The sequence below is a fragment of the Branchiostoma floridae genome, chromosome 15 (assembly GCF_000003815.2).
Source record: "Branchiostoma floridae strain S238N-H82 chromosome 15, Bfl_VNyyK, whole genome shotgun sequence".
Taxonomy (NCBI): domain Eukaryota; kingdom Metazoa; phylum Chordata; class Leptocardii; order Amphioxiformes; family Branchiostomatidae; genus Branchiostoma; species Branchiostoma floridae.
This window is the reverse complement of record NC_049993.1, coordinates 14,054,014-14,066,742: the sequence shown is the minus strand read 5'-3', so window position 1 is coordinate 14,066,742 and position 12,729 is coordinate 14,054,014. Positions and strand designations below refer to the sequence as shown.

The 12,729-nt window shown below is 38.9% G+C and overlaps 1 protein-coding gene across 1 annotated transcript; it reads left to right on the top strand.

Moving 5' to 3' along the window:
* Positions 1-1,057: 1,057 nt before the first annotated feature.
* LOC118432072 (ATPase GET3-like) lies at positions 1,058-12,430 on the top strand. The gene is made up of 8 exons (XM_035843580.1): positions 1,058-1,221; positions 2,091-2,238; positions 2,831-2,894; positions 3,146-3,239; positions 4,289-4,439; positions 4,871-4,978; positions 9,671-9,871; positions 10,350-12,430. Exons 1-8 carry the CDS (start codon positions 1,070-1,072, stop codon positions 10,479-10,481), a joined length of 1,050 nt encoding a protein of 349 aa, XP_035699473.1. The 5' UTR covers positions 1,058-1,069; the 3' UTR covers positions 10,482-12,430.
* The last annotated feature ends 299 nt before the right edge of the window (positions 12,431-12,729 follow it).

Sequence of the window (12,729 nt, the reverse complement as noted above, 5' to 3'; positions counted from 1 at the left end):
GAAAGTAAAGTATATATTTTTCACCAGAAAATCACCAAAAAATATGATTTCAGGCAGTCATAATTTTGTGTTGAATCACAAAACCAAAAATCTATTGATATTTTTATGATCCTCTCAGCAGGCTCTAGTAGCCTGTGAATTTTCACTGAAAAATATTGATGTTTAAATTTTTGCCCCTCCCCCTTGTTCAAGACACGAAATCTCCAGATCATTTAGGTGGTGATAGGTTTGAAGGCTGATAGCCGGTAGAAAGCTACCATACCAGAATGGCTATCACGTCAAAATATATACCACAGGCCTTCTACTATTCAAAAATAACAAGGAGAATTTGCCACCTCGGAGGTACCGATTTTTCCTCTGGCCCATGGACTAATGGTGCTTTGTTGTTGTTGTACTCTGTACTCTCACTGGTGCTTGGCCTCTGGTGCTTATAAAATGTAGAAGTACAATGGAGAAAATGACGTTTTAACTTGTACTTCTGGTCAATTAACGTCAATCATTGGTGAGAATAAAGACAAAAAATAACTTTGAATGGCGTCATGATATATATAGAATCGTCTAAGCGTGTACTCAAAGTGAATTCTGACGGTTATGTTATTACTTTCGTCGAATCTTTTGCATCAATCGTTATGGGAAAGGTCGTAGACCCTTGAAACACTTGGCTTACAATGGATGGGAGAATAAAGACAATTAAAATCTCAGTACTTTCAGTATTTTATCATCACTGACTGCAATACAACTGTCTATACCATAGTATATGATATTATGTATTTTGTTGTCAATTGATTTCAAATAGTGAAACAAGCAGTGTCTGTTTTAATCCTGGAAAAAAATAATGGAAAGGCAAATTTTTAACCCACTAGTTATCATGCTTTTTCCTTGACTTTTCTATCTGTTAGCTAATTAGCTAGTTGATGAAGTTTCCTATACATTTGCAGTTGGACAGACAGAAGCTTTTGCGTGACAGCCAAGGTGATTGCCAAGGTGTGCCACACATGGCACCGCTCGTTAGCGCCTCCATGCGATATACTCTAAAAGTGCAGCAACAGATATAGTGACTGACAGCAAGATGGCGACCGCCAACAGCACCAACGCGGACCAGGATGCCGTCTTAGACGATTTTGAAGCTCTGGACCCTTCTCTGCGCAATGTAGTTGAGCAAAAGTCGCTCAAGTGGATATTCGTCGGCGGGAAAGGCGGGGTAGGGAAGACCACGTGCAGGTAAGGGCCGTTTTAGTGGTAAAATGTCATGGGGGAGGGGGGCGATTCTGAACAGCCTGTCTGAGTCTAAAAGATGACGTGTCCTTAGATCGGTATCACAGCTCATAAAGGTTTTTATAGTGAAATATTAACTTCTTATAGTAATAAAAGCAAGGAGAGTGCTGACTACCACTGTCGAAGGCCAAGAAACATAAACTGATGAAGTGTAAAATTCGCAAACAAGTTTATCTTGGCGTTTAGCGGCTGGGTTCCCCTACTTCCGGGACTACAGCTATTTATAATTTTCATGGTGATAAGCAAAACATAGAGCCATTACATGTTTAGATTTGCCAAGAAGGCTCATTGTTTCTGTGTGTGTATGTGCGTGTGTGTGTGTGTGTGTGTGTGTGTGTGTGTGTGTGTGTGTGTTTGTGTGTGTGTGTGTGAGTGTGAGAGAGAGAGAGAGAGAGAGAGAAAGAGAGCATATATGTAACTCGGGAAGTTTTGGGTAAATCTTTGTGATGAATTTTAGTATATCGGTAACCTACAAATGTTAGATTGTACATTGTAGGTGTTCGCAAAGTGAAGATATTAGTAGCCTGGAGTTCAGCTTTCTTTGCTTTAGTCTGCTCCCGAAGGTCGCTACCCTGCCAAGTTTATTTTTATACCTTTGATGCCGGGATGAGGGTAGGCCCAACACCTATAAGCTCCCGATCCTCACAATTGCAGGTTGCACTTATTGCTCTCCCACAGTTTATCAAGCCTGGATAATTTTGTATTTGTATATCAAAATGCACTGTGTTTCTGTATCCATGAAGAACTCCTGTATCAGTCACTATCAGTACCTGAAATAACTAGGGATTTACACTGTTATATTGTTCCACCAACAGTTGTAGCCTGGCGATCCAGCTGGCGAAGGTTCGTGAGCGAGTTCTCATCATCTCCACGGATCCTGCACACAACATCTCCGACGCCTTCGACCAAAAGTTCTCCAAAATCCCAACAAAAGTCAACGGCTTTGAGAACCTGTTTGCAATGGTGGGTTTACAGCTATTATTCTCATAAGTGTTAGCTTAAATTAAAGCCTTTGTTATGTTTACCTTCACAGAAGTTCAAACATGTCATTTCAGTTTCTTCTTCCTCTTCTTCTTCTTTGCCAAACAAGTAAGGTCAATGACCTTCACCACATGGCTGTCACCATGGTTACTGGTTAAGTACTAGTAGCAGACACCTTGTGGTGTTGTATTACATAATGTAGCAAGGGTCAGGACAGACCTGGAGGGGCTGGTCACCATATATATTAATGTATTTGAGAAAATAAACACTAGGTCAGAGCAGTAGTTTGTTAGGTTTAGCCATGTGAAAGTACTTAAATGTTATGTATAAGCTTGCAATATTACCTTTGTATATTTTTGTTTGTTATCAACATTAAGTAGAATAATTTTATAGCTTTTACTTTTAGAAATTATCTTATTTCACAAAATAATTGGAATGTAGAAGAGTGTCTGGGTTCATTAAATGGATTTCAACACTTTTTGTGTGACTTTTAATTAATCATAGTTGTACTATTGCTTATAATTAGAACACATGTAATGTTACGTCACATGAACATTGTTTTTTTCTGTTCCAGGAAATTGATCCCAATCTGGGGATGTCTGAATTACCTGATGACTTTTTTGAGGATCAAGCAGAAGGTAATGATCAGAAATTATTGGCTAAACAGTCAAATTTATATAGCCAAAGAATCCAATTTCTCGCTTATATCAAAACTCGGGTAACTTCTGACGTGCATAATTTCTACTTCTACGGTACTAACTTTTATCAGATACAAATGTTTGTAGAGCACAATCACTTTGTTCATCAGATAATTGTATCAATTTTCAAGAAAGATCCAGAAGAAATGTTCAAAGTTAGTCTTGATTGTTGTACCCCCTCCCACCCCTAGGTGGCGCTCTTGGTGTAGGGAAGGCCATGATGCAGGAGTTACTGACAGCCTTTCCTGGAGTGGACGAGGCCATGAGTTATGCAGAGGTCATGAGGTCGGACATTTTCTCGTTGTGTTCAGTTTGACAGATGGCAAGGTGGCCTTTTTTATGTACCTAGTTTTACCACATTTGTGGAAGGATGGACATAACAGCTACAGGTGACTATCACCTTTTCAAGAGTATCAACCAGGAGACCAGACTGTAATGTGGTTTGATGTTCCATGTCCCAACATCATTAAATCTTCTTCTAAATTATGGGGATGTTTAGGGACCAAATTATAATTAGTCCATCTCCATAGGCCTGCCTTAAAATAGTTAAATGTCTGCTTGGAGATATTGAGAAAGATTATGTTGCAGTTTTGCAAAGTTGTTGTTGATGGATACTAAACTGGATAGTGAGTGAGTGAGTGGGTAAAGACAATAGTGATATCTTGACTTCTGTTATGAACTATAATGTAATGAGACCCACTCAGATTTACACCAGTTGTCTACATTTTATTCCGTTTTTCATCATACTTATACATAGAAGATATCATTTTCTAATAGTTACAGTTCTACACAAATAAATACGTTCTCACAATAGCATCTTCACTTCTAGTTGCACACAGTTTTCGTATCTTTGAAAATCATTTTGTTAACGACTTGTATGACATTTAGACTTCCAAATATTGAAATGCTCAATACAAAGTACTTAACCAAAACTATGAATTGATATTTAAATGAAGTAAAGACAGTTCTAAGACAGTTCAATTGAAGATGAAGTCAAGACTTAAGCATTAATGACCCACCCTGAGGTGTACATCGTGCTATAACGCCTGTTCCATTGCTGTTAGTGTAACCACCCAATAAAACCACCTCGTTCACTCGGTGGTTTTATGAGGTGGTTATTTAACAACCGGTTGTTAATGATTTTCCATGTGTTACAGCATCACAATCAACATGAAATGAGGTTTTCTGATTGGTCAACGTCCCTTGGCTATGTGATGATAGACATTACATTGTAGCACTTGTACTCAAACAACAGGAGCTAATTCAACCTTGTCTTGACTTTTTCTTCAATTTCTCTTGCTGTAATGTCAACACTAATTGTATCTATCCCACAGATTGGTGAAGGGGATGAATTTCTCCGCTGTCGTTTTCGACACGGCGCCGACCGGACACACGTTACGCCTCCTGTCGTTTCCGGCGGTCGTTGAGAAGGGTCTGGGCAAACTCCTGAGGTTAAAGTCGCAGATTACGCCCTTCATACAACAGGTGAGAAGATGACAGAAAAGGGTTTAATCAGGGTTGGACAAGTCCACAAGTGAAAGTGCTGATTGGGCTAGCACGTGTCCTACCACACTTGCCTGATTGGGCAAGTAAGATTTTTCCATGAGTCAGAGATTTTGATACTTTTTACATTTCACAGTCAAAGTATCAAGCATTGGTCAAGACATGCAAAAATATTGAGCCGCTAATAAAAGAATTCCATTGCTGGAAATGAAAATACAGCGAAAATGTCATTTAAATTTCGGTCAAATGAAAAGTTGGTTTGGGCAATGTGATTTTGTATATACTTGCCCAATAGGACAAGTGAATGTTTGATAACTCGTTCAACCCTGGTTCAGTACCGTGTTTTCTCCATCAAAGTATCGTCAAACTTTCAATGAGACTAAAAAAGCTTTTTGATTGTTATTTTCAATCAGATTGGAGGTTTGCTGGGATTGGGGGATATAAACGCTGACGAGATGTCGTCACGACTAGAAGACACCTTGCCGATCATACGCCAAGTCAACGAACAGTTCCGGGATCCGGTAAGTGTTTTTTTTTTTTCGACAGTACTGTAGACTATGTAATATTTGCTTCAGAGAGAAGTGAGCTCTCTAGCTTAAAATGTCCATCATGTTTTGAAAAACAATCACAACATTTGGAAGTTTGAAATTCATGCTTAAGAAGTAGTAAAGAGGGGGTATGAGGACTTTTGGGTGGGTTTAAATTTCCAACTTTGTATTTGAGTATGGACCTTGATTTTTTGTAAGTAAGTATCTTCATGCCAAAATAGTACCTTGGTTTTGAGACTCGTCTCTTTATTTTTTCTATCTGTTGTTGTTACCATGGTATCAACATCAAATCCGCGGCTTACATTAAACCACCATATAGGATAGAAATGTGGAAAAGAATATGCATGAAGATCAAGAGCAATGTTTTGGTAGATATCTTAAAAAGACCTACAAATGTATATTATGTACAGTATGATCATGGTGTGTGCTAGCAAAATTTACTAGTTTCCCTGTCTTATCCCTTGCGAGTGAAAGTGAAAGAAAGTGAATGTTTATAATCCTACAGCAGGAAACATAGTTATGGCCTTGAGCCATATGGTCAAGTTTGTCCGTGACAGATGTGGCAAGAACAGACTGATCCAGCAGCCCTGCCCACCCCCATCAGAAGTATTTGACAGACATGAACCACTTTGTCATTGGCTGAACTGCTAATTGCCATGCTATCATTGGTTAAACTGCTAATTAAGATGGACAGGCAGGATTGGTCAAACTCTAGTCCTGATGGTTTGTTTAGTGTAAATGGTAAAATGTAAAAATTAGTACAGTATATGATTTTGGTTAGGGATATCCTTAGTTTCCAATATGACATATATGTCCTGTGTTTGAGGAGATCCTCACTTCGAGCACATGAAAGAACTTAACTACACTCATCAATAGTAGGGGTTAGGGGTGGGTACCGGTACAGAAAATTCAGGTCCAGGTCCGGTTCAGGTCCAAAGGATTAGGTCCAGGTCCGGACCTGAACCTGGACCTGATGCAGTATGACTCATACCAATGGTCCATTTTACTACAGAGAAATCTGTTTGGTGGAGTATTAGACTCACACTGGCGCTTTAAAATTATACAACGCTAACTGCACCGGTACGATTGGCTGTAAAACTTGGTAGAAATTATTATAAACTCTACTCTACTTCACTCTTGTTATTTTCTTCCATCTACAAGCGCTAAAACGTGTGAATGCCTGATAAAATAATCTGTTAATTTTGTAATCGGTCCAACATTCGGTCCACCTAATTTTTTCAGGTCCGGTTTTTCTGGACCGGTCCAATACGAAAAACCGGTTTTGTACCGGTACGCTGTACCGATACCCAGCCCTAGTAGGGGTCATTCCTGTTGTGAGTGTATCAAACTTTATAACAGTCCACAACTTGTACATGCTTTACAAAGCTGGTGTCATTACCCTAAAGGCAGTTCACTGGCTATGTGAACATAAAACCTTATACCATCTTCACATCATCTAAACCTTGGATAATGATTATGTCACAGAAAATGTCTTCATACAACTTGAATAGTTCCAATTAGTCACTCTTTTCCACATTTCTATCCCATATGGTGGTTTAATGTCAGCTACCAATTTGATGTTATGTTACCATGGTATTCCTGTAATGTTTGTTCTGTTATTATCATTGTTGCACCAATTTTAAGGGGTCAAAGTTCTTTGTTTCACCTCTTGTAATGACTGAAGCTGCTCAGCCCCCTCCCCTTAACATGTGAATTCCCAAAAGCTGAATGTCCACTATTGAAATAGCTGTTACTGACATGTGGCGTATTGCTACTTCTAAATCTTGCATAATGAATAATACAATAAAAACTACTACGTTCAGTTTGCCTTGATAAAGCCCACTGCAATAAGTACATACATGTACTTCCAACTTAAGCACATTACAAGGAAATAATATAGGCAGTTCTATTGCTTCTATATCATGCTGAATGCATCTGCAAAATAGCAAACATATAAAACATCTCAACTATAGACTACCATTTTTTTTTTACTGTTTTGAAGTTAAGGGCTAAAACACACACACACACACACAACAAGCACACTTAGTGTCTATATACTTTTTTATAAGCCACTCCAATTCTTTCCCTTCTGTTCATAAAACAGTTAAATGCATGTATGCATTCTTTTTAGGTCTCATGCTAGAACATGTGCACATGCACACATCTATTGTTGGTACAGTATTAGCACACACAATGGACTGAAAAAAAACCTTTCCACTTTAACACATTACAATCTACTAGTACTTTAGACACTTCTGATAGTTCTCCATTATAGTTACATAATCAAAACCTTGGATAAACACAATCACGCACTAACACACACCTATGTACACACACCCATTATACAATTCAGTCTATTGGTTGCTATGTTTTACAAATAAGTCATTCATTCAGCCATCCATCCATTCATTCATTCATTCATTTATTATTTCATAGACACACAACAAAACACAACACCCCCCCCCCACACACACACACACAGACTTTAATAGATTCTACAAAATGTTCTTTTTTATGAATCTTTTTTAAATGGATCAGATACTCCTGTGGTTTTGGGCCTTTGGAGAATCTGACCGATTGCAATAGTCAGTCCTGAGGTGACTTCATAGCTTCAAAAGACAGCATTTCATCAGAACAAGGATACTTTAGAAAAGACTTTACTCTCCTGTTGGTTGATTTGCAGTTGTACAGTCTTGCCTTTTTGGTCTTAGCTGGACAACTTAAGAACTGAAGACTTTAAATTGCCATCATGTCTACTACTAGTCACCCTCCAGTAAAGTTGCCCTACAGAAACAGAAGAACCTCTGGACACTATGCCCGATGAGGGTTATATACACTTTAATGTATATTGGCCCTCATAGGGGCCCATCTTCTGTCTTTATGTCACTATATGATTTTTGCTCTAATTTCCATCTTATTTTTGATTGCATCTTTATCAAAAAGAGTCACTCATAGTGCATCATACAAATAACGGATAAAGTATTCCAAGGAAATTTGGATTCAAGTGATTATTGTAAAATTGATACAGGCCTAACATGAAAGAAAGTGAAACTGCTTACAATTTAAGTGCAATATGAAAAATTACTTTGCTCAATAGGCCAGATAAACATGTCAAAAAGGACAAAAATGTAAATGTAAATAATGAATTTTCTGCACTTTAATGTTTTTGCATTCAGTTTTACTGCTATTTTTCCATTCACAGTGATGCAACTTTTGAATATCTTTCATACAATCATGAGGATTAGTCTGCCCCCCCCCCCCAAAAAGATCAGATTTGTCTGGAAAAAAATTTTCTTAATCCATCTTGTTAAATTGCTTTGCGAGTGTAATCGTATACCAAGGACACAAAACTGAAGGTCCAGAAAGCTCTAGACATATTGAGTCTGATTAGTGTGCTGAAAGAAAGATTGAATCAATTTTAAAACAACGTTCATGCCCAGACCAATTTTATTGAGTAATTGAAGATTACAATTTGTTGTCTACATAAGGCCTCATGGTATATGCCTTGTTTCATACTTGTTAGCGTTAATGCCAAACCTGTTTTATTTTGTTCTTTGTTCATGGTTTTGGTAAAAAAATTTTGGAAAGTTTGCTTTTATAGTGTTTGATTTTTTGAGGTGCTGAGTGTGTGACACCTGACTAAAGAAGGTTTTAAACTGCATAATCAATATATTGAGGTGAATTAGTTGATTCCTTTTTTTATCACTGATCGTCATATATAGAAGGTGGCACACTCAGTGCTTGGATTGTAAAGTCAAGCCAAGCAATATTGATATTATAAAAATGATGAAAAATACTGAACAGAATTCAAGAAAGACTAAAGCATTATAGATTATCAAAAAGTCTGATATTCTACATGCTTTTTCGTTCTTCATGCTGACTGCATACATTGTAGGCCATGGCAATTTCGTTTGTTTCTCAAAATGTAAAAACAAATAGTGCAGAATTAGAGCAACATAAGAACAGTATCTTGGTTCACTCAGATAATCTCTGTATCCAAAGGGCCAACCAGTATTCAATGGCCTAGTAGAAATTGGTTGGCCCATTGGATACTGCTGTGCCACTGATAGATGTGCTTGGAGACTCCAAACAGAATCAGTTAGTGAATGCAAGGCAATAATAGTCAAACTTTCCTCTCAGCCCTCCTCCGCCGCACCTCCAGTCCAACTACAATGTTAGAAGATCTGCAATGGAACAGTCTACAGGCCAGAAGGAAGTCTGCCCGCCTTACCATGCTTTACAAAATAAAACATAACATTGTCCACACAGAAGGGTTGAGAGGAAAACTACAACCCGCCCCAACCCGAGCGAGACGTTCTCATGACAGGCAGTTGGTTCGACCTGTCTGTAAGACATTGTACCGTAAGGCCTCTTTCTTGCCGCGCACTATAAGTGATTGGAACCTGCTACCACAAGTGGCTGTGGAAGCCTCTACCATTGACACGTTTGTGTCAATGGTTTCCGAGCGTATGTGACAACCTAAAACCTTGGCTGGTGGCCTCGACCCTTGACCACCCATAAGCGACAGAATAATCAACGAGATGATTGTGGTCGCTTCAACCGGAAGAAGAAGGCCCTCTGTGTTCATATTGACCTCTGTGGAATTAGATGTGCAATTTGCAAGGACCAAGAAAATGACTACAGCCATTTCTATCCATTCTCTAGGACCAGACGACATTCGTCTGCGTGTGCATCGCAGAGTTCTTGTCGTTGTACGAGACGGAGAGACTGGTTCAAGAGCTGACCAAGTGTAACATCGACACCCACAACATCGTGGTGAACCAGCTGCTATTCCCCACACAAGAGGACCAGCCCTGCAGAATGTGTGCCGCCAGGTACAAGATGCAGTGTAAATATCTCGACCAGGTGAGCCTCCTGTTCCATTACCTAAATTTTGACTTTTCAGAACCTGATCTAGGCTTGCCACAGCCTGGTATCCATGTTACTCAAACTCTGAGTTGCTCCTGAGAATTCAATAGTCTAGCCTCGTACATGACCAGTAGCACTGATCCCAGCGTTTTGCGAGTATTTACGTCTGCCCAGTGTCTGCTGACATACACTGTATGTTTCCGGACATTTCTGTACAATTTTGTTTGCTATTCCCCCTCCTCACTTGCAAAAGATGTACTATTTTGCACCTCCATTGTATTTGTCATAAATCAGTCAAAGGTGGAAATTGTAAGCAAATTCCTGTTCTTCCAGGTTTCAGAAATGCCGTCTCAACAAGTTTTATGGTCGTACGCAATGTCATACTTTGATGGTAGCAGTTTGTGTGGTTTTGAATTCGTCAATCAATTTTATACCCTCTTATTAGCTTCTACTGATTATTTCTTTGGTGCCACAGATTGAAGACTTGTATGAAGACTTCCACATTACGAAGCTGCCACTGCTAAACCATGAGGTACGGGGGATAGAGAAGGTGAAGCATTTCTCAAAACATATCCTGGAGCCGTACCACGCAGGACAACCGCTGTAGGCCAGGCACGAGTCACATTTAAGCTAAGGGCATAACCCGCTGTACATGCTTTTTGTCCATACGTTTTTGTGGGATGTCACATCCGCCACGTTTTTTCTGAAAATGTGGGGAAGGAATGGCCAGAGCAGGGAGGGAGTATGTCTCGATGTATGTCGCTCGCACAGTTGAGCAAGGTGTAATACGTAAGTATGTGGTCTGCATGCCACGCCTGGCTGTGAGCCAGTTGCGTGCATCATTTGTTGCACAAATGGTGAGTTTCGTTGTATGTGCTTACAACTTACTTACCACTTGCGGATCCCAAACAATTGCCCACGTTTTGGCACGTAGACACCACACAGTTGCATGTTCGGTGGGCTGTGCCCTTAGCTTTAGTATTACCTCAACAATGAATATTCAGTGTTGATCCATATTGTAATATAAAAGATTGATTCCAAAGGTCTTGCAAAATGTGCAGAAAGCCTAAAGAATTATCTCTATAAATTTAAATTCCTCTGTTGCACTATAGCAAGATACCCTTTGGAAAAGTACTATTCCTATAGTATCAAAAAGATCTTACTACCAGATGTCTTGTTGGGTACCAGTACAGAAAATTTAGGTACAGTTTTGGTCCAAGTCCAGAGGATCAGGTCCATGTCCGGATCTGAACCTACATGTAATTATCATTGGGCAAAACTCAAATTGATGGTCCCTTTTGCTACAAAGGATTCTGTTTGAAAGAGTATTCGACATCCACTGGCTTTTTAAGATCCTATCTTCATGTAAACAACACTTACTGCCTCTGTTTTAGACCAGGTTTGACTGTATAAACTTGGTAAAAATGACTATCAACTCTCCTCTGCTTCGCTCCTGTTATAAGCCCCAAAACGTAACAATCCTGCCGGTAAAATCTGTTCATTTTCTAACTGGACCAAAATCCGGTCCAGTTTTCCTGGACTGGTCCAACAAGAAAAAAACTGTTTTGTACCAGTACATTCCGGTACCCACTCCTAACCAGATGACATGTTCATGTACATAGCATAGAATATATGCTGAATGGGTACGGATCCAGAGGATGGTGCCAACACGCTCTTTTTGGTAGCAGAATAAACTTGGTATTTGAGCATTCTAGATGCACATGTCTTGTACATGTATTAGTCTTAGAGATGTGAGAGTACTGGACAGGGCTCTCTCTGCCCAACTTCGCACCTTGTCTGAGCAAAGTTCTGTATCATGGAACATGCAAGAAAGTAGGGATATGCTTCTGTACATTTTGAAGTTTGTTACCATCTAAAAGACCTTTTTCTGCATTTTGAGGGGAACATTGCATACAATGCCATGATCTTGCAAATAGTTTGTGACACTGTTGGTACCCTAATAAAAATGTTTATGAAGGGAAACAAAGCTATTGAAATTTGTGTCCATTCCTCATTTAAGTTTTTCCTAGTATAGATGGACTGATGCTTGAGAGAGCCCTGGTTCTGATATTTCATAGAATGTAGAGACAATGTGCAAAACATGTGTGACAGAGATATACATACAGCAGAAAAATATGTGGAAGGTTAAGAGTATGAGTATGTCATATATCTGCTGGAAGTGTACTGTATCTTTATGGCAATTGATTTCTATTGACACATTGTACATGTAGGTAGTTTAGTTGTATGAAAAAGGCTGATATGCATCAGCTGCAATTATAGTATTTTAAGTTTTCTGAATGTAATATCTGTTGACCCATGTTGAGCTTACTGTTAAACAAGTTGAAGCACCATGTATTGTGAACGCATAGAACATGGAAATTTTCTTGCCTCACAACTTAGGTTCCATGTCACTATCTTTTCTTTGTTTCTCATCATGCATTTTCAATGATTATAAAGTACAACATAGAATGAATTACTTGACTGAAGGTGTTTCTTTCTGAATTTGTTTCCATTTGTCACATGAATCTGATATAAAACTATGTGATGTGTATCAAAGTATCTTGTCTCACAAGTATCCAACATGACTTCTGTCAAAGCGACATATAGGGTGACAATTGCTAATCTCGAAGCAAATCTTCCTGTGGCGAAATCTTTATGTGAGCCAAAATAGGGTCCATGGCCAGTTGACCCGGTAATTGCTTCAGGCATAAAAACTTTTGAAATTCCTTGTAAATTAAGCTCTTAAGTGCAGATGAGTCTGACAACAAATTGATAATATTTTGAAGCATGTAATTTAATAGGCTAATCTCCAAGCAGATCTTCCAGTAGAAAAAGTGTCATGTCGGTCATGAAAT